This window comes from Anomaloglossus baeobatrachus, chromosome 1 (genome assembly GCF_048569485.1).
Source record: "Anomaloglossus baeobatrachus isolate aAnoBae1 chromosome 1, aAnoBae1.hap1, whole genome shotgun sequence".
Classification (NCBI taxonomy): domain Eukaryota; kingdom Metazoa; phylum Chordata; class Amphibia; order Anura; family Aromobatidae; genus Anomaloglossus; species Anomaloglossus baeobatrachus.
The window spans coordinates 501,626,828-501,648,885 of record NC_134353.1 but is presented as its reverse complement, the minus strand read 5'-3'; the positions used below and the strand labels follow the sequence as shown (position 1 = coordinate 501,648,885).

Sequence of the window (22,058 nt, the reverse complement as noted above, 5' to 3'; positions counted from 1 at the left end):
TTAAGGTGAAGGAGCACAAGGTCTTTAACATCCACCAGATTTGTGATATGTCATGGAGGATGGAAGAGGATTCCGGTGGCCCCTGTGAAGCTCTGGTGAACTCCATGCCCAAGAGAGTTAAGTCAGTGCTTTAAAATAATGATGGCTACCCTAAATATTGACACTTTGGCCATAGTTTGGCCATTTTCCCTTAGGGATGTACTCACTTTTGTTTATACATTAATTGCGGGCACACCAACTTGACTCTGTTATACAAGCTGCACATTGACTACTGTGCTTTGTATCAAAATGTTATACCTTCACTGTTGTTCCATGAAAAGATATAATAAAATATTTGTAAAAATGTGAGGCATGTACTCACTTTTGTGATATATTGTCTATGTATCTATCTATCTATTTACAGTTAGGTCAAAAAATGTTTGGACAGTAGCTGAATCTTCATGATTTGGGCTCTGTGTGCCACTATTTTTTATTTAAAATGAAACAACTGAGATGCAATTGAAGTGATGGCTTTCAGGTTTTTTTTAAAGGGGTTAAACAAAAATATCCTGTGCAATATTTATGAATGGCAACCATTTTTCTACAAAACCTCCTTTTAGAGACTCAAAAGTAATTGGACAAATTTACTTTACCATAAATAAAATGTTAATTTTTAGTTCTTCATAGAGAATTTTTTGCAGGCAATGACTGGCTGAAGTCTGGAAGCCATGGACGTCACTAAACATTGGTTTTTTTGTGATACTTTGACAGACCTTTACTGCAGCTGACTTCAGTTGTTACTTTTTTGTGGGTCTTCTTCCTTATGTTTTGTCTTAAGCATGTGTAATGCATAATTGATTTAGGGTGAGATCTATTGATTGATATGACCATTACAGAATATTTTACTTGTTTGCTAAAATCTTCTGGGTTGCTTTCGCCAGTATGTTTTGGGCTATTTTCCATCAAGCACCATCCAATCAGCCTTGCTGCATTTTGTTGAATCTAAGCAGAAAATATAGACTTCAGAACTCATCCACCTGCTTCTGCCTTCAGTCACATCATCAATAAATACTAGTGACCCAGGGCTATTGGAAGCCATGCATCCCCATGCCATCACACTGCCTCCACCATATTTTACTTTGGTTGTTGTGCACTTTGGAACATGAGCCACTCCAACACCTCTCCAACTTTCTATTTCCCATCATTCTGGTACAGGTTAATCTTCGCTTCATCTGTCCAGACAATGCTTTTCCAGAACTAGGCTGGCTTCTTTAGATGCTTTTTGACAAAGTATAATCTGGCCTTTCTATTTTTAAGGCTGATGGTTTGCACCGTGTGGTGAACCCTCTATTTGCTCCCATGAAGTTTTCTCTTTATGGTAGACTTAGATACTGGAGAGTGTTCTTCACTTGGGTGGATGATATGATGTTATGAAGGGGCTTTCCTTCACTAAGGAAAGGATTATTTGATCATCCATCACTATTATCTTCCTTAGACATCCAGGCCTCTTTGAGTTTCCAGGCTCTCCATTGTGCTTATTTTTTTTCCAGAATATACCAAACTGTTGATTTGGCCACCCCTAACATTACTGCTATCTCTCTGATGAATTTTTTCCTTTTTTTCCCAACCCAATGATGGTATGTTTTTCCTCCCTTCACTAAGGAAAGGATTATTTGATCATCCATCACTATTATCTTCCTTAGACATCCAGGCCTCTTTGAGTTCCCAGGCTCTCCATTGTGCTTATTTTTTTTTCCAGAATATACCAAACTGTTGATTTGGCCACCCCTAACATTACTGCTATCTCTCTGATGGATTTTTTCCCAACCCAATGATGGTATGTTTTTCCTCCATTGAGAGCTCCTTTGACCGCATGTTGTGGGTTCACAACAACAGCTTCCAAAGGCAAATGTCACACCTGTAATCAGCTCCAGACCTTTAACTACTTAATTGATGATGGGTTAATGAGGGAATAGCCTCTGCAGCCCAATAAAGAGCTTTTAAGATAGTTGTTCAATTACTTTTGGTCCCTTTAAAAAGTGGCAGCTACATGTTAAAGAGCTGTAATTCCTAAACCCTTACTCCAATAAGGATGTTAATACCCTCAAATTAAAGCTGAGAATAGGCACTTAAAAGTGCATATTGAACACATAACTGTGTACTGAATATGTTTTGGAAAACAGGTAAAATGCCACAATTTGTGTCAATTTCCAAATATTTCTGGATCTAACTGTATAGTAGATGATAAAAGTTTTGATGTGACTCAAATCCAAGTGGAATTTTAATAAATTTGCAAGTCCTGGCAAAGGCCAACATTTTGCGATTCAATTCACACGAATGACCAAAAAAGTGCCTGTTGCCTCTGTACACATAGCAGTTGATCACATCAGTCACAAAAGGCTGACATGACATAAGGCACGTCTCTGGAGCTTCATAATAAAGCCTTGTCGTTATCACATCACATGATGTAATGCAGTCAGTCAGGGTGGGTTTTCCAAATCTGTGTAAAAGCCGAGGCAGAAAATGCAGCTATTATTTTAGGGTGATCTTAGGAGAGCTCCCAGCAATGGAGACAGAAGAAAGCTTTAGAATATTGGACAAATACTACAGACTGTAATGTGTTGTGTGACTAAAGCACTGAAGAAAAGGAGAGCAGAAGTATAGAAAAAATACAGAGATTCAATTGATAGGGAAGATGCCAGTCGCAGTGCCAGAATAATGCCAGCGTCACACGGTACGATATATCTAGCGATATGTCGTCGGGGTCACGTCGTTAGTGATGCATATCTGGCATCGTCAGAGATATCGTACCATGTGACACCTCCGAACGACTGTGAACGAGCAAAAATACTCACCTTATCGTTGCTCGTTGACACGTCATTCATTTTCAAAATGTCAGTCCTACTTCTGTGCTCCGGTTGTTCATCGTACCTGGGGCAGCACACGTCGCTCCATGTGACACCCCGGGAACGATGAACACAGCTTACCTGCGTCCCGCCAGCAATGTGGAAGGAAGAAGGTGGGCGGGATGTTACATCCCGCTCATCTCCGCCCCTCCGCTTCTATTGGCCGGCTGCCGTGTGACATCTTTGTGACGCCAAACGTCCCTCCCCCTTCAGGAAGAGGATGTTCGCCTCCCACAGAGACGTCGCCCAGGATGTAAGTGCGTGTGACGGGGATTAACAACTTTGTGCGCCACGGGCAACTAATTGCCCGTGATGCACAAACAACGAGGGCGGGTACGATCGCTCGTGCGATCGCACGATAGATCGTCCCATGTGATGAATGCATTAGTGTGATTGATCAGTGATATAGTGCAGCTGGCATCTGTCCTACTGCAATTGAATTACAATTATACATTTTTTCTTCATTCTTAAGATGGTAGAAAACAGAAGCAAGACAGCACCATAGTTTTTAGAGATGAAAATTTGAAATCCATTTCAGACAGTGTGCTTGGTAGTCAAAAGTGACTGTACTTAGTTTTTGCATTTCTTAGGCCTCGGTTGCACTTGTGCACTATGCTAATGATCCTCTGTTGTAAGCATCAGCCGAGGGTCATGTGACTGTGATCCCATCTTGCTATCATATCACAGCTATGGAGAAGAGGAGGGAGCAATTTCTCCCCATCTCCTCCGCTGCCTGTCTGTGCATACATCGCACTGCGGTCGGATGACATGCAAGTGCAGTGCGATGTTTCAAACGTACCCATAGGCTTGTATGGGTGCATGTGAGCCGAGACTCGCTACCAAACAGCTTGCTGCGATTCATTCTGCATGCCGCTGTGGTATGAGAAATCAATCGCAGATAGACACTGCCCCATAGTTTTGCACTGGTGCGAGTGCAATCTGATGTGTTATTGAATAGTACTCGTCTGTGCAAGTGGAACCGAGGCCTTATGCAATAATTTCTGTGAAATGGGGAATATATATTTAAAAAAAATAGAAAATAAAATTCCCTAAAATCTATATATTTAACTGTGACGTGATCCTCATATTTGTTTTGCTAGACAAATTTTATATTTGTACCTGCCACACTATTAGAGCACCCTCTTAAAGGTGCTTGCTTTTTTATTATTTTTGTTGTTGTTAGGATTTGCGTTGAATGTTGTTGAAAAAAATAATTAGTCTTTTAATTGTTCATGTCCGCTTTTGCTCACCTGTTTTTCCTTTTTCATTTCACAAGAATAGATGCTTACACTGCGTCCTGCTGGTACATTTTGCTTTCTAGCATTTCTTATTATATAATATTTGGCAAGGCTTGAGTAAATGGGTTGGAAAATAATTATAGTGTTATAAAAAATGTATGGAAAGAGTCAAAAAGTTGCATTAATGATGTATAAGATAGTATTAAAAATACCCCAAACCCACACCACGGTTAAGAATCGTAGCTAGTAGTGGAACCACCCTCACTAGTAACAGCTGTCTGGACAATAGTACTACCAAATACAGGTCACCACTGGCCTTCAGTTCGTGTATTCATGGGTAAGAAGCGGAGAGCATTATGGAATTTATGGCAAATCACTTGTCTCAGTCACAGCAGGATAATGATAACTTTAAGAGTAGAGTTGAGCGCGGTTCGTGGTTCGTGGTTCTCCAGTTCTAGGCTCGAGTGATTTTTGGGCTGTTCGAGATCGAACTAGAACTCGAGCTTTTTGCTAAAAGCTCGATAGTTCTAGATACGTTCGAGAACGGTTCTAGCAGCAAAAAGCAGGGCTTTTTACAGCTACAGTGAGCAGGAGCCATCGCTGGCAGCCTGCCAGAAGCTGGTAACCAAGATAAACATCGGGTATCCAAGCAAAGCGCTTTGGTTAGTAACCCGATGTTTATCTTAGTTACGTGCAGGAAGCCCACACTTTCCCGCTCAGCTCGCTCCACCCCCTCCTGCCCGCGGCATGTATACATACATATACACACACACACACACACACATCCACACCCCCCCCCCGCCCGCCCGCCCGCCCGCCCGCCCGCTCGCTCGCTCGCTCGGCTTACCTGCGGTGATGAAGTCCCGCCATCCCGACCTCAGCGCTGTCACTGTCCTCCATGGCCGCCGCTTGTCACATCACCTATCGCTTCCGACCCGAGACTGACTAGCGGTGACGTCACGGGCCTCTCGCGATACTTGGTGTGAAGGCGCCGGGCGGTCATTGAGCTCAGTGACAGGTGCTGTCAGTGTGCTGGAGATCAGCGCAGGTAATGTACCTCGCTGACAGCAGCACTTGTCACCCCCCTGCAGTGACCTGGGCTGACCCATTGATGTTAGCTCAGGTCACTGCACTGCTCTCCCAGCCAATGGGGAACATCCTGCTCTTCATTGACTGGGACAGTGTGCATCGTCATGGCAACCCCTTGGATTACAGCAGACCTGGATTTGTTTTTCAATCTAATAAATTGGTTAAAGAGGGAATGTTTTGGGGAGTGTTTTTTCAAATAAAAATGTGTTTGTCGTGTATTTTTTTTTTATTACTGACTGGGTTGGTGATGTCGGGTATCTGATAGACGCCTGACCTCACCAACCCCAGGGCTTGATGCCAGGTGACATTACACATCTGGTATTAACCCCAAATATTACCCCGTTTGCCACCGCACCAGGGCGCGGGATGAGCTGGGGCGAAGCACCAGGATTGGCGCATCTAATGGATACGCCACTTCTGGGGCGGCTGCGGCCTGCTATTTTTAGGCTGGGGAGATTCCAATAACCATGGACCTCCCTAGTCTGAGAATATCAGGCCCCAGCTGTCTGCTTTACCTTGGCTGGTGATCCAATTTTGGGGGACCCCTACGTGTTTTTTTTTTTAATTATTTATTTAATTTAAAATAACAGTGTGGGGTGCCCTCAGTTTTGGATTACCAGCCAAGGTGAGGTTGCCAGCTGTGGTCTGCAGGCTGCAGCCGTCTGCTTTACCCTAGCTGGCTACAAAACTAGGGGGAACCCTATGTCATTTTTTTTTCATTTTTTTGGCTAAATACAAAGCTAAGCACCCCTTAGTGCCACATGAAAGGTACCAAAGGGTGTTCCACTTTTTCTCCATTTTTTTCTCCACTTTCTCTCCACTTTTTCTCCACTTTTTCTCCATTTTTTTCTCCACTTATTCTCCACTTTTTCTCCTCTTATTCTCCACTTTTTCTCCACTTTTTCTCCACTTTTTCTCCTCTTATTCTCCACTTTTTCTCCACTTTTTCTCCACTTTTTCTCCATTTTTTTCTCCACTTTCTCCACTTTTTCTCCACTTTTTTCTCCACTTTTTCTCCTCTTATGCTCCACTTTTTCTCCTCTTAATCTCCACTTTTTCTCCACTTTTTCTCCACTTTTTTCTCCACTTTTTCTCCTCTTATGCTCCACTTTTTCTCCACTTTTTCTCCACTTTTTCTCCACTTTTTCTCCACGTTTTCTCCACGTTTTCTCCACTTTTTTCTCCACTTTTTCTCCTCTTATGCTCCACTTTTTCTCCACTTTTTCTCCACTTTTTCTCCTCTTAATCTCCACTTTTTCTCCACTTTTTCTCCACTTTTTCTCCACTTTTTCTCCACTTTTTTCTCCACTTTTTCTCCACTTTTTCTCCTCTTATGCTCCACTTTTTCTCCACTTTTTCTCCACTTTTTCTCCACTTTTTCTCCTCTTATGCTCCACTTTTTCTCCTCTTATGCTCCACTTTTTCTCCACTTTTTCTCCACTTTTTCTCCTCTTATTCTCCACTTTTTCTCCACTTTTTCTCCACTTTTTCTCCTCTTATTCTCCACTTTTTCTCCACTTTTTCTCCACTTTTTCTCCATTTTTTTCTCCACTTTCTCCACTTTTTCTCCACTTTTTTCTCCACTTTTTCTCCTCTTATGCTCCACTTTTTCTCCTCTTAATCTCCACTTTTTCTCCACTTTTTCTCCACTTTTTCTCCACTTTTTTCTCCACTTTTTCTCCTCTTATGCTCCACTTTTTCTCCACTTTTTCTCCACTTTTTCTCCACTTTTTCTCCACTTTTTCTCCTCTTAATCTCCACTTTTTCTCCTCTTATGCTCCACTTTTTCTCCACTTTTTCTCCACTTTTTCTTCACTTTTTCTCCACTTTTTCTCCTCTTATGCTCCACTTTTTCTCCACTTTTTCTCCTCTTAATCTCCACTTTTTCTCCTCTTATGCTCCACTTTTTCTCCACTTTTTCTCCACTTTTTCTCCTCTTATGCTCCACTTTTTCTCCACTTTTTCTCCACTTTTTCTCCTCTTATGCTCCACTTTTTCTCCACTTTTTCTCCACTTTTTTCTCCACTTTTTCTCCTCTTATGCTCCACTTTTTCTCCACTTTTTCTCCACTTTTTCTCCACTTATGCTCCACTTTTTCTCCACTTTTTCTCCACTTTTTTCTCCACTTTTTCTCCTCTTAATCTCCACTTTTTCTCCACTTTTTCTCCATTTTTTCTCCACTTTTTCTCCACTTTTTCTCCACTTTTTTCTCCACTTTTTCTCCACTTTTTCTCCTCTTATGTTCCACTTATTCTCCACTTTTTCTCCACTTTTTCTCTACTTTTTCTCCACTTTTTCTCCATTTTTTTCTCCACTTATTCTCCACTTTTTCTCCTCTTATTCTCCACTTTTTCTCCACTTTTTCTCCACTTTTTCTCCTCTTATTCTCCACTTTTTCTCCACTTTTTCTCCACTTTTTCTCCATTTTTTTCTCCACTTTCTCCACTTTTTCTCCACTTTTTTCTCCACTTTTTCTCCTCTTATGCTCCACTTTTTCTCCTCTTAATCTCCACTTTTTCTCCACTTTTTCTCCACTTTTTCTCCACTTTTTTCTCCACTTTTTCTCCTCTTATGCTCCACTTTTTCTCCACTTTTTCTCCACTTTTTCTCCACTTTTTCTCCACGTTTTCTCCACGTTTTCTCCACTTTTTTCTCCACTTTTTCTCCTCTTATGCTCCACTTTTTCTCCACTTTTTCTCCACTTTTTCTCCTCTTAATCTCCACTTTTTCTCCACTTTTTCTCCACTTTTTCTCCACTTTTTCTCCACTTTTTTCTCCACTTTTTCTCCTCTTATGCTCCACTTTTTCTCCACTTTTTCTCCACGTTTTCTCCACGTTTTCTCCACTTTTTTCTCCACTTTTTCTCCTCTTATGCTCCACTTTTTCTCCACTTTTTCTCCACTTTTTCTCCTCTTAATCTCCACTTTTTCTCCACTTTTTCTCCACTTTTTCTCCACTTTTTCTCCACTTTTTTCTCCACTTTTTCTCCACTTTTTCTCCTCTTATGCTCCACTTTTTCTCCACTTTTTCTCCACTTTTTCTCCACTTTTTCTCCTCTTATGCTCCACTTTTTCTCCTCTTATGCTCCACTTTTTCTCCACTTTTTCTCCACTTTTTCTCCTCTTATTCTCCACTTTTTCTCCACTTTTTCTCCACTTTTTCTCCTCTTATTCTCCACTTTTTCTCCACTTTTTCTCCACTTTTTCTCCATTTTTTTCTCCACTTTCTCCACTTTTTCTCCACTTTTTTCTCCACTTTTTCTCCTCTTATGCTCCACTTTTTCTCCTCTTAATCTCCACTTTTTCTCCACTTTTTCTCCACTTTTTCTCCACTTTTTTCTCCACTTTTTCTCCTCTTATGCTCCACTTTTTCTCCACTTTTTCTCCACTTTTTCTCCACTTTTTCTCCACTTTTTCTCCTCTTAATCTCCACTTTTTCTCCTCTTATGCTCCACTTTTTCTCCACTTTTTCTCCACTTTTTCTTCACTTTTTCTCCACTTTTTCTCCTCTTATGCTCCACTTTTTCTCCACTTTTTCTCCTCTTAATCTCCACTTTTTCTCCTCTTATGCTCCACTTTTTCTCCACTTTTTCTCCACTTTTTCTCCTCTTATGCTCCACTTTTTCTCCACTTTTTCTCCACTTTTTCTCCTCTTATGCTCCACTTTTTCTCCACTTTTTCTCCACTTTTTTCTCCACTTTTTCTCCTCTTATGCTCCACTTTTTCTCCACTTTTTCTCCACTTTTTCTCCACTTATGCTCCACTTTTTCTCCACTTTTTCTCCACTTTTTTCTCCACTTTTTCTCCTCTTAATCTCCACTTTTTCTCCACTTTTTCTCCACTTTTTCTCCACTTTTTCTCCACTTTTTTCTCCACTTTTTCTCCACTTTTTCTCCTCTTATGTTCCACTTATTCTCCACTTTTTCTCCACTTTTTCTCTACTTTTTCTATGGTCGGTCTACCCATTAGCTCTGCCATGCATAGTGTAGCTCTACACCTACTGCACATGTTACTTTATGATTGACATCTCTTTCGTACCAGAGCTGTCTAAGCCTACTCTGACCCCATATTTGTCATTACTATATTGTCCTTGTACTGTATTATGACATTTGTATCATGTGTTTCATTTCTTGCTGTGTTGCAATTTTTTTGCTGCATCCCAATTGTACCTCTACATTGTTCGAGTTTATGTTATTGTTCTCTCACTCTTATGTGATACTGATTATTGTCATTTTTCATGATTACATGCAGATAAGTCCAATCTGACGAAGGCTCAGGCCGAAACGTCATTTGTAACTTGTTTTGGACAAAAACATATATGCTTATGAAAAAAAATTTTCTTAATACGGACCAATAAAGAGTGATTTTGCATTACTATCCGTTGTGACTTACTGACTTAGTCTGGGAGATATAGAGTGCCGAGGTTACTCACTAATTTTATCTATTATTACCTCTGAGCACCTATATACCAGTGAGCAGAGCTTCCTCCACAGTAGTTCTCCTGATTAGGCATGCCCTTACCTCATGAGCAGGGCATTGCAGCTTTGGTAGCAACCATTACGACATGGACTCTGCTGCTGTGGACCCGGGGAGAGTGAGTGCAGATTCATTGCACCCACACTCCTCACATGAAGGGTCCGCACTCCTAGAAAATGGGGGATACGTTCCCTGAGTGTCTCCCCCCCATATTCTAGACGGTCCAGAGTCGTCGTGGGACCCCTTTATTTTTTTTCTTACAATAAATTGGTGAAAGAGGAAATGTTTTGGGGACTGTTTTTTCAAATAAATTTCTTTTGTCGATTTTTTGTTTTTGTTAGTACTGACAGTTTATGATGTTGGGTATCTAATAGACGCCATGACATCACAAACTGCTGGGCTTGATCTCAGGTGACTTTACAGCTAGTATCAACCCGATTTATTACCCCGTTTGCCACTGCACCAGGGCACGGGATGAGCTGGGGTGAAGCGCCAGGATTGGCGCATCTAGTGGATGCGCCACGTCTGGGGTGCCTGCGGCCTGCTATTTTTAGGCTGTGAAGGCCCAATAACTATGGACCTTCCCACCCTGAGAATACCAGACCACAGCTGTCCGCTCTACCTTGGCTGGTGATCCAATTTGGGGGGTCCCCTACTTTTATTGTGTAATTATTAATATTTATAAAATAATTATAAAAAAGAGCCTGAGGGGACCTCCACATTGGATCCCCAACCACGGTAAAGCTGCCAGCTGTGGTTTTCAGGCTACAGCCGTCTGCTTTACCCTAGCTGGCTATCAAAAATGGGGGGACCCAACGTAATTTTTTTTTTTTAACTATTTTTTAAATAGAAAAAATTAATGGGCTTCCCTGTATTTTGATTGCCAACCAAGGTAACGGCAGGCAGATGGGGGTGGCAACCCATAGCTGTCTGCTTTATCTGCGCTGAGAATCAAAAATACCGCGGAGCGCTACGTCATTTTTTTAAAGATTTATTTTTACAGCACTGTGATGTCCAGCAATCAAAATACAGGGAAGCCCATTTTATTTTTAGTTATTTAAATAAATAATTAAAAAAAATATATGTTAGCTCCCACTGCATTTTTTGTATTGCTAGCTAAGGGTAATCCAAGCAGCTACTGGCTGCTAACCCCCACTGCTTGGTGTTACCTTCACTGGCAATGGAAAATCCAGGGAAGCATTTTTTTTTTTTTTGCCAAAAAGCTACAAAAAAAGGACGTGAGCTTCGCCATATTTTTGTATGCTAGCCAGGTATAGCAGGCAGGTGCTGTAAGAGTTGGATACAGCGCCAGAAGATGGCGCTTCTATGAAAATGCCATTTTCTGAGGTGGCTGCAGACTGCAATTCGCAGCAGTGGGGCCCAGAAAGCTCAGGCCAACCTGTGCTGCGGATTCCAATCCCAGCTGCCTAGTTGTACCTGGCTGGACACAAAAATGGGGCAAAGCCTACGTCATTTGTTTTCTAATTATTTCATGAAATTCATGAAATAATAAAAAAAGGGCTTCCCTTTATTTTTGGTTCCCAGCCGGGTACAAATAGGCAACTGGGGGTTGGGGGCAGCCGTACCTGCCTGCTGTACCTGGCTAGCATACAAAAATATGGCGAAGCCACATAATTTTTTCAGGGGGCAAAAAACTTCTGCATACAGTCCTGGATGGAGTATGCTGAGCCTTGTAGTTCTGCAGCTGCTGTCTGTCCGTATGGAGAAGAGCAGACAGCAGCTGCAGAACTACAAGGCTCAGCATACTCCATCCAGGACTGTATGCAGAAGTTTTTTGCCCACCAAAAAAATGACGTGGGCTTCGCCATATTTTTGTATGCTAGCCAGGTACAGCTGGCAGCCACGGGCTGCCTCCAACCCCCAGTTGCCTATTTGTACCCGGCTGGGAACCAAAAATATAGGGAAGCCCGTTTTTTTTAATTATTTCACTTATTTCATGAAATAATTAAAAAACAAATGACGTGGGCTTCGCCCTATTTTTGTGTCCAGCCGGGTACAACTAGGCAGCTGGGGATTGGAATCCGCAGCACAGGTTAGCCCGAGGTTTGTGGGCGCCTCTGCTGCGGATTTCAGTCCGCAGCCGTCCCAGAAAATGGCGCTCTCATAGAAGCGCCATCATCTGGCGCTGTATCCAACTCTTCCAACAGCCCTGGAGCCAGGTGGCTTGTTGGGTAATCATGAGTTAATACTGGCTTTGTTTTACCAGCCAGTATTAAGCCAGAGATTCTTAATGTCAGGCACGTTTGACCCGGCCATTAAGAATCTCCAATAAAGGGTTAAAAAAAGACACCACACAGAGAAAAAATACTTTAATAGAAATAAATACACAGACACATTAGAGACTCCATCTTTATTACCCCCTGTCAGCCCTCCACGATCCTGCTCTTCTGTCTTCTTTCTTTCTAGTGTAGTAGTAGTGACGATTGTAGTGAGGGGCATCACTTGGGGCTGGGGAACCTCCATCCTAACTACAATCATCACTACAATCGGGAAGCAGCGTGCAGCCTTCACTCCGTGAGTGATCACTGCTGGCTGCTAGCGGTAACGCTGACAGACGCGTTACCATAGCAACGGTGCTCCCGGAGCCGCGGTTAGCGGTGACGTCACCGCTAACTGCGTTGCTATGGCAACGGTGATCTCCGTTAATGACCGGCTGTGTCAGCCGGTCCCTAACGGAACGGGGAGTCGACCGTGTGCTAGAGCATGTCGCCGGTACACGGCGATACACATATGTGCACCGTGTACCGGAGAGATGCACTCGCAGGTCCTACATGACGTGTCATAGTCATGTGACCAGTCTGTAGCCAATGAGATAATAGCCACGTGACTGGTCACATGGCTATTTTGACGTCACGATAGGTCCTGCTTCTCTGCTGGCAGTGCAGGTCACCGGGAGGATTCAGCGATCATCGGATGGAATAGCGGCAGGAGACAGAGTGCAGAAGGGATCGCGAGGACCGGTAAGTGTTATGGCAATGTTTATTAACTGTTTGTGTACATTTATAATGCATTTTTATGTGTTTGTGATTGCCTCCCATTATAGCCTATACGTTCGAGTTCGGTTCGTCGAACGTTCGACGAACCGAACTCGAACGGGAGCCCCGTTCGGCGAACCGGCCTCGAGCCGAACCGGGACCGGTTCGCTCATCTCTATTTAAGAGCAACACCATCATTTTACGTCAGTGTTTTGCTCAGAATGTTCTGACTGATCATAAATGACTAAGTGGGGTCATCTAACAAATTGGAAGGTGTTGGATACAGCACTAGGAGACCTCAGAGTGTTATACACATCTTTTCATGGCAATTGGAGTCCCTCTGATTTTCTGCAAATCAAATTTTTGGGGGAAATATTTGCCAGACCTGGAAAATTCAAATTTTAAAAGATTTGATCATCTCATATGTAGATTGATAATGTGGGGCTGAGTTTGTAATTTAACAAAATTTATGGGGAAATTTCAGCTGCTCAGTCATAATAGGGTACCCAAAAGTTTTAATAGGGTCATTCTGTACCACTGATAGAGAATTGTGTCATGGACTTGATATTCTGGAACAGTTTTTACCATAGACTTATAATTCTGAATCAGTATTTCCTTTATTTTTAATGCTACCACACAATACAGAGCACAGAGTACCATATATCTGTATGTGGATTTCTTAAATAATAATAATAATAAAGTTTAGCGCCAACATATTCCGCAGCACTTTACAATCAAAGCGCACCAATCACCAGGATTATTGTATATAACCTAAAGCCAGTGCTATACTGGCACTATCAGGCTGATTCTTTACTTACCTTTAGTTGTCAGCTCGGATGTATAGGTTATGAAACACAAGCAAGTAAAGTTTGTAAAAGGAACAGTTTTTTGATTGGCAGCAGGTTCAGCTGCTAATAGTTGGGGTGGGTTTTCATAGTTATTCCTGCCTCCTGCCTGTCCATCCTCCCACTATGTATTATTTATGCTAATTCCATTTTTAGAGGTTGTGGCTATAAATCATGGTGGCTAAAAGGACCTGTGCTGATGTCATTCCCATGTGACCAGAAGGAGCGTGGCCTCAGCCAACAGAAAAATAGTGTTGCTTCAGCTATGTTGGCTGAGGCCCCACCTCTTTTGTTCACATGGGTATGACATCAGCAAGGTCCTTTTAGCCACCATGATTTACAACCATTATTAAAACATTTCTATAATGGAATTAGTATAACTAATAGATAGGGGAAGGAACAACATGCAGTGGGGCGGCAACCACTATTAAACCCCACCCCAGCTGTTGTCAATCAAAAAACTGTTCATTTTACAAACTTTAATTGCTTGTGTTTCATAACCTATACATCCGAGCTGACCACTAAAGGTATGTATAGGATCAGCATGATAGTTCCAGTATAGCACTGGATTTAGGTTATATAGGAAAATCCTGGTGATTGGTGCACTTTAAGGCTCTGTAGTACAGGGCTAGAGGACCGTTCAGTGCTACCATACTGCCTTCTGTACCATATTACTGTAATATAAACAAGTTTATAACTGTAAAATAAACAATACAAAAACAAATACTATGATACATTAGATTAAATTCTACTGGTTTATATCTTGATATATATATACTAACAAAAAATGGATAACATAACTCTCAATTCTGCTAGACCAATATTTCAATTTCTGCATAATGTGGAAACACACAAAATGTGCCATGTAAAAGAAGACACTTGCTTTGACACCTCATTTGTAATCCAAGATCTCTCTCCATGTCATGAGATGGACCGTTTCACCAGCTAATGTGCTGTAGACCCTTTAATGGCTTTCAAATGGTATTGACAGTAGGTCAAATGAATCGGTGCTGAATGTGACCTGCAGAGTAGTTCCAGGGCACCGCAGTGATCTAGTCTTAAACGACACACAACTAAAGTATGTCCAATAGATATGCTAACAAATTGCTGAAAGCTGATACTGCTGTATGCAAAATGCTGCTCACACAGAAACATTCCCCAGTAATGTATGTATATTGTTTAGCTGAAGGGATTATTTGATTTGTTAAGCTTTATTTAGAATCGCATCACATTTCAATAGAGACAGTAGATGAAATATTAATAGATTGTGGGTTAGATCTTTTCGTTTGCAATTCTATGCTTTATAAGGCAAATTAGAGGGCCGAGAAGCTGCTGTAAACAATTAGATATTTTGTATCTGAAATCACAGTAGTGAGGACATTGAGAATACCGGGGAAGGAATATTGACTTGCCTCCTGCCGCTTTTTTAGCTATAAAGAAAAGATGGATAGATAAATCTATAGCAAAACTAACAGGCCTGCTGACTTGCTTAATGAACTGCAGACTTAATGCAAGACCTGTTAATTTTTCGTGAAAGTCCATGGTTCCCTATGTCGCTTGCATTATACAGTCCGAGTGATAACTATTGATTTATAATTAGATTTTTTAATTTCTTTTTGCAAGCATAACTAATTATTAAAATACTATACTGTTATATGGTTATCATATTTCATGGATGGATTCAGAAATATTATTTTGCCATAAATATAACATAAATGTTTGGAAAAATGATGCAACTTTGGGGTCAACAGCTGCTTAGGTACCAAAAACCCATAATAAAGCGGACCATTATTCTGTATAATGATGTAGCTCTGTCTATTCTTATCACATCTTATTATATATACTAGGGTCATCTCTTGCACTTTTTGCATCTAACATTGCCATGCAATTTTCCTTAGACACAACCAGTGGGTGTCCCAATAAAGTGAATCTATCAGCTTTCCTGACATGTTATTTTACTAAATAAATATATTCCACATAATATAGCAGTATAACATTTTATTGACAAAATCATAGTTTCAAGAATTAAATGTGGAGTTGTTATGTGCAGACAAACCCTATGTTGTTATTATATTATTATTATTTATTATAGCGCCATTTATTCCATTTAATAATGGACAGGAAAGCATATTTTTAGCCAAAAATTAAAACTTGACTATTGCTCTGAATTGTTGTGTAGCTGCTACGTGCATTCTTTCTTTTGTAAGCTCAGTTGGTCTATCTCCAAACATCTCCTGCCTTCACTTTATGACATAAGGAGTAAATATCTAGACTTCCATTAGGCAATATGAGCTCTCATCAGAGTGATTTCCCTTTGTCCCAATCATACCATGGGTTTCTTTTCTTTAAAGGGGTATTCCCATTTCCAATATCCTATCCCAATATGTAGTAGGTGTAAATAATATTAGCATATACCTTCAATTAGAAATGTCACATAGTACTCTTGATTAAGTATGTCTCTTACTTCATGTGCAGGGTATTGCAGCTTAGGTATCCATGGTTAAAACCACTCATATAGTGACAAATAGTTGCTCGTGGTTGTAACCATAGATACCTCAGCTGCAATGCCCTGCACATGAGGTAAGCGACATAACTAATCAAGATAACTATACTACATTTCTAATTGGAGGTAGTTGCTAATATTATTATTATTACACCTATTACATATTGGGATAGGATCTTGTACATGGGTATACCCCTTTAACTCTGAGTTCTCATTTACAGTGGAACCTTGCTTAACGAGAACAATCCGTTCTGGGACTGTGCTTGTTAATCAAGGTACTCGTTCAGCAGAGCAAGGTTTCCCGTAGGAAATCATTGCAATGCTGCCAATCCGTTCCACAATGTGTTAAATGTCCCATCCTGGTCCCCTATTCTATCATTCCACACATGTACAAACTCACACAAACATGTTCAAACGCACACAAACACACACAAACACATGCACACGCACATATTATATGCTCACCTTACCTTCCGTTCCATCGCCGGTCTCCTGGGACTTGCTGTTCTCCGGTGCGGGCCGTGTATTAGGTGACCATGACAACGAGGGCGGAACTTCCTGCCAGAGCGCTGACGTCAAAGGCAGAGCCGCTTGCCTCTGATTGGCCAGCGCGCTGCCTTTGACAAGCGGTGACAGGAACCAGGAAGTTCCTGCTTCGTTGCTATGGATGCCGATGCCTGGAGCGGAGCAGAGCGGCGTGGCGCACTACAGGACCCAGGAGGCCGGCGATGAAATGGAAGGTACAGATATTATATGCTCACTTTACCTTCCGTTCCACTGCCGGCCTCATGGTACTTGTAGTTCGCTGCGATGTACCCGGGAACTACAAGAACTATGAGGCCGGCGGTGGAACGGAAGGTAAGGTGAGCATAGTACAGTACTGTGTGTGTGTGTGTGTGTGTGTGTATGTGTATATGTCTGTGTGTACATGTGTGTGTTTGTGTGGACAGTGCAAGTGCGGGTCAGAGTGTGGTAGATGGACGAAACCGGAAGTGTGTGAGGTGAGAATTTCGCTCGTACAGCAAAGTTTTCTCATAAAGTGGGTTACAAATTTACAGAAAGCTTTGCTTGTTAAGCGAAATTCTCGTTAAGAGAGTTACTCGTTAAGCGAGGTTCCACTGTATATGTAATAGTTTGGAATCCTTGATGTTCAATCTCTCTCTCATGGTAGAGAAATCCCATATTTGCTTGAATGTATATTAGTAGATTAACCAATATCTCTCGGAATCAGTGACCAGATATTTATATACATATCCAGTATTGAATCTACTAGGATCATGTTAAACAGTTGCAACGTATAAAGAAACAAAAACAAGCAACCAAAAGAAACATTATTGATGGCTATAGCTGATTGTAATGACTTCCAGATCTGCACACTTAAATAGTTACATAGTTGAAAAAAGACAAGTCCATCAAGTTCAGCTGAGAGATCAGAATGGATAAAGAGAATGGGGTTTAGGTACATCTACAATACATGATCCAGTCTGCCCTAAAAAGCAGGTTTTTCCTCCTGATCTTGGGTGTCGATCAGCTGGATCCACAGTCAGAACAAGAGTTTTACATAGTCACATAAATATTTGTTATTTACTTATATATATATATAAAAAAAATAATCCCTTTTTGAAACCATCAACGGGTCCGGCTCCTGAGGTTAACTATTCTACATATGAATAGTTCTCAAGGTATAGAAGCCTTGCCTCCTACGGAGATTGAACCTTCCTATCTCCAAATGAAGGGATGACTCTCTTGTCTTTTGAGGGGTTTTACATGAAACAGCTTTTGAGTATATTTTTTGTATGGACCATTTATGTACCTGTACAAGTTAATCATGTCCTCCCATAGCTAAGGTCTTCCATGCCCCTTATGAGTTTTATTGATCTTCTTTTGATTTTTATTTTCAATACTTTATATGAACTGGTGCCCAGACCTGAATTGCACTTTCCATAGGAGGTTGCACTAACACTATGCTTCTAAAGTGTCAGTTTTTCCACTATAGCCTATTATTATATCATCTATTATCATCTATTATCTCCAGGAGAGGTTTTGTCTAGTCTTCAATTTCATCAGCAGTGGCTGTATATGAATTATACAAGTCTTATATACCTGTATTGAGTCCTACAGAGTGGAAGCTGATCTTTCTTATCAGCTTCACTGTCTAGCTAATAAAAGAAGGTTCATAAAACAGGGGTCTCCTCTTTAAACAACAGTCAAATTCAGGACCAGGATAAGCACCCTTAAATGCTTCTTGGCAAGCTACTCCATGGTACTTCTTTGGAAGAAAAGGGTTAGGATGTTAACATTTTACTTGACTATTAAGGCCCCTTTACACACTGAAACTTTCTAGCAATCCCACCAGCGATCAAAACCTTGCCGGGATTGCTACAAAGTCTCTGGTGAGTCGCTGGTGAGCTGTCAAACAGGCATACCTGGCCAACGACGCAGCAGCGTTTCGAGACTTTCTAGCGATGTCAAAGCAGCTATTTGACAGGGAAGTCACTAACGAAGTCGTTGTAACGGTGTCAAACACACCGATGCATGCTGCACAGCAGGGAACAAAGGACCAAAAAATGGTCCTGAAAGATTTGTAGCGATCAGTGACCTCACAGCGGGGGCCAGGTCGCTGATGTGTTTCACACACTGGAATGTCGCTGGGGAGGTCGCTATTACGTCACAAAACCGGTGACATTACAGCGATGTCGTTAGCGATGTTGCAGTGTGTAAAGGGGCCTTTAGAGTGTGTTTTCCTTAGATTGAAAGTTATCCCTTAGGATATGCTATAAACTCCTATTTCCTTTTGTGATCCAGAGAATGGAGATCTGCAGAGCCTTGTCTTAATGGGGTGGAGGTCAAGGATGCACAGCACATCTCTGCTCCATTCATTGTCTAAATGACTATTGGAGCAGGCTGAGTGATGTACTCTGCTTTCTCTGGTAGCCCCATAAGGAATAAATAGAGTGGTAGTGGCAGTGTTCAACCTCCTCCCCATTCAGAAGTCTATGGACCCAAGTTCTGATGATCGCAGAGAGCCCCAGTGGTTGGATCTCAAGGAATCAATGAGTAATCCTTTTTTAAATTTAAAAAATCAGGGAGAAAAATGAAGCAGATAGATAGTATATGCATGAATATTGAATAAAGTAGTGTTTTTACCATGAATAATGTATGCCATGGAATTGATCCATCACCCACTGCTCATCAATAGTAAAAACAATAGAAAAAGTATTCTTTTAAATCTAGTTTTCACAAATTTCATTTTTATTCCATTATGTTGTTTTATTTCTTGAAAATGTCATTTAGTTGAAAGGAGCATAGTATAGCCTTGTCTATAAAGTAATATTATTTTACATGTGCCTGTGCTCTTGTCATGTAAGTCTACATGTTATAATAATCACTTATTGTGAATATTTTAGTTAATCTTAATTTTATTTAAACTGTCAATATCATACAGTATAGTATATAATATTTTCAATGTTTGGGTATTGTTTAGTATTTAACTGCATGAATCAAGAACCCGATCAATGACGTTATTGGAAAATGTAAATGTTATCTTAAATAAGAGACACATACAGTTTCAGTATAGAGTTACCTATAAGACAAAAAATAAGACCACGATCAGAACACGATCACAATGGGGTGATCTGGTTCTGAACATTACCTTATGGTTTCAGCAGGTCCGTTGGCTTCCACGCTTGGAACAGGTTGAGTTTTCTGGCGGTTCGACAGCTCAGTGGCGCGATTTTCGACTCGCTCTTCATCATGAGCCCAACAGCCGAACCTCGGTAAGTCCACATGCTCTTAAAAGCGAGCTGGGAGGGGACTTGCTGTAATAATATTATCCTGCTGAGGATTTTTATTGACAATAATTTTTGTTATAATAATAATAATTAAGTTTTTTTATAAATGCTTAAAAATGTCAATCTACCATTGTGGCATGTATTGATTTATATTAGTATGATTGATGAACAAGTTAAGTTACGTTAGTCTTAAAAGTTTTTAAAATTAAAGTGATGTCACATGTATCTTTTTTTTTGTAAACTACTTTTAGTTTATAGTAGTGTTCCCCACCAATGACTTAGGACCTGCATGTGGCTCTGTAAGCCTTTTATGTGGATTCCTAGCTCTTACTAGCTACAGATACTATTGGGCCTCCAGGACACTAAAACGTTTTAGCATGGTCAGAAATGTATGAATGTCACTTGACTCCTGGGTTAAGACCATATAATAGTGAATTGTTGATAAACAAGAAAAGTCTGAATGCTGAATACATTTTCATCTAAACTATCTATTTGTTGCCCAAATTTAAACTATTTTCTAATATGGCTGCATTAAAAAATGTCAATCCTTCCCTCACTACACTATCAAGCAATTATTGATTTTTTTTCTATACTTTCTGTGTGATGACACTTCATTTGAGAATCCCAGTGCATACTGGGATACTCAAATTGTCATCTGGGGCAGAGGCTGAAGTCACTGCCATAGCCTCAGCCCCCTCCCTAAAACAAAATATTATCAGTGACGCACATTTCCAGGACTGGTCTTGTCCTCGCACACTGTCATTGGGACATCACTAGCCGGGGCTAGTTCTCTGCACACCTCTTGGTACTCTGACATCACACACTGATACTGCACGCTGTTCTGTTGATGGCTGTGCTGAAATGAGCCAGCAACACAGAGCATGCTGTCACTATGCACATCGCACAATGACAGCGTGCAAGTGCCAGAGCAGCCCCTGAAACAAGCGTCACTGATGACAATTCATTTCAGGGAGGGGGCAGAGTCTGTGCAAGTGACTGTAGCCTCTGCCCTTAATGACGCTTTATTTGAGTATCCCAGTATGCACTGGCATTCGCAAATGAAGCGTCATCAGATAGGAATTAGAAAAGAATCCAATAATAGATAGTGTAGTCGGAGATTTTTTTTATTGTAGTCATTTTAACACCTTAGTGTATATTAGAGCAAAAAATAAATAGGGATTTAGATGAAAATTGAATCAGCCTTTCGATCACCCCTTTGATAATATTAGATTTTTTTGTTATGAAATGGCTCAGTTGAAATTGTTACAGTAGTAATAGAACTGGTGCTGTCCTTGGTGCTGAAGAGCACGCACATGATGGGTCTGAGAAAGCAAACGGCAAAGTCTGTGCTATGTATTACTAATTTGTATTCAAATTAATGCAATCAGCAACAGCTAGTCATGGAGTGTGTAATTATAGGGGGCACAATGAATATTTGAGACTTTACAATATTATTTTTGGTTTAAACAATATCACTTAGTCTGATGTCTTCAGATAATATATATTAAACGCTGAAAAAAATATTATACACTAAATCTGGATAAAATAATAATGTGGGCCACTGGTAGTAAATGGTACCATGCCAACATTATGCCAACTTAACTGATCCCATCTAATTAATTGAGATGTCAATGAATATGTAAAAATTAGACAAAAAGCAGCACATAGAAAAATGCTAGCGTGAATGAAGCCCTAAACTGATGTTTTCAAAAGTTATCAAAGTAAATTTAACCCAATATTCACATTTTAACAAAATAACTGTCTACTGACTAGCATTATTTGAGTTTCAATGGTTAATCTCGTCACTGTATAGTATAAACTGCATGTATTAAACAATTAATAAAATATAGAGAAGGTATACTGCACCTTTACAGTTCATTGCAATGTTAGTCTTATAGTTGTATGATAATTATGGCCATGCAAACAGTCATCTTTCTGTGTGGACTGCATAATAGAAAATCAGAATTCCTAATTTTCTGGCAACAATATTTTTAGTTTGGCAAACGGTTCTCCCAAGACACTTAGTACCTAAATATAAAATAACCATACTAAATTCCAAAATTACCCTAAAACTCCTTGGGAGTTTTATCATGTCGACTTTCGTTTTGCAGGAAAACTGTGGGATTAATGTAAATAGCCTAAAATATTATGGAATACTAAGTAATTTAATAAAATGCAATATAAATGGATACCAGCTAAATTGCTTCATTCATTCCGCAACTATTTAAACAAAATT

General features: G+C 40.5%; 1 protein-coding gene across 2 annotated transcripts in view; it reads left to right on the top strand.

The window, feature by feature from the left end:
• The window catches only part of PAX5 (paired box 5), a 385,612-nt gene that overhangs the window by 173,372 nt on the left and 190,182 nt on the right, over positions 1-22,058 (top strand). Inside the window, exon 7 of one of the 2 annotated variants that reach the window (XM_075315760.1) lies at positions 19,697-19,807. The exons of the other annotated variant lie outside the window; for it this stretch is intronic. Within the exon in view, the coding sequence (XP_075171875.1) occupies positions 19,697-19,807 (111 nt within the window). The remainder of the gene's footprint in view (positions 1-19,696; positions 19,808-22,058) is intronic. 2 annotated transcript variants of the gene reach the window in all.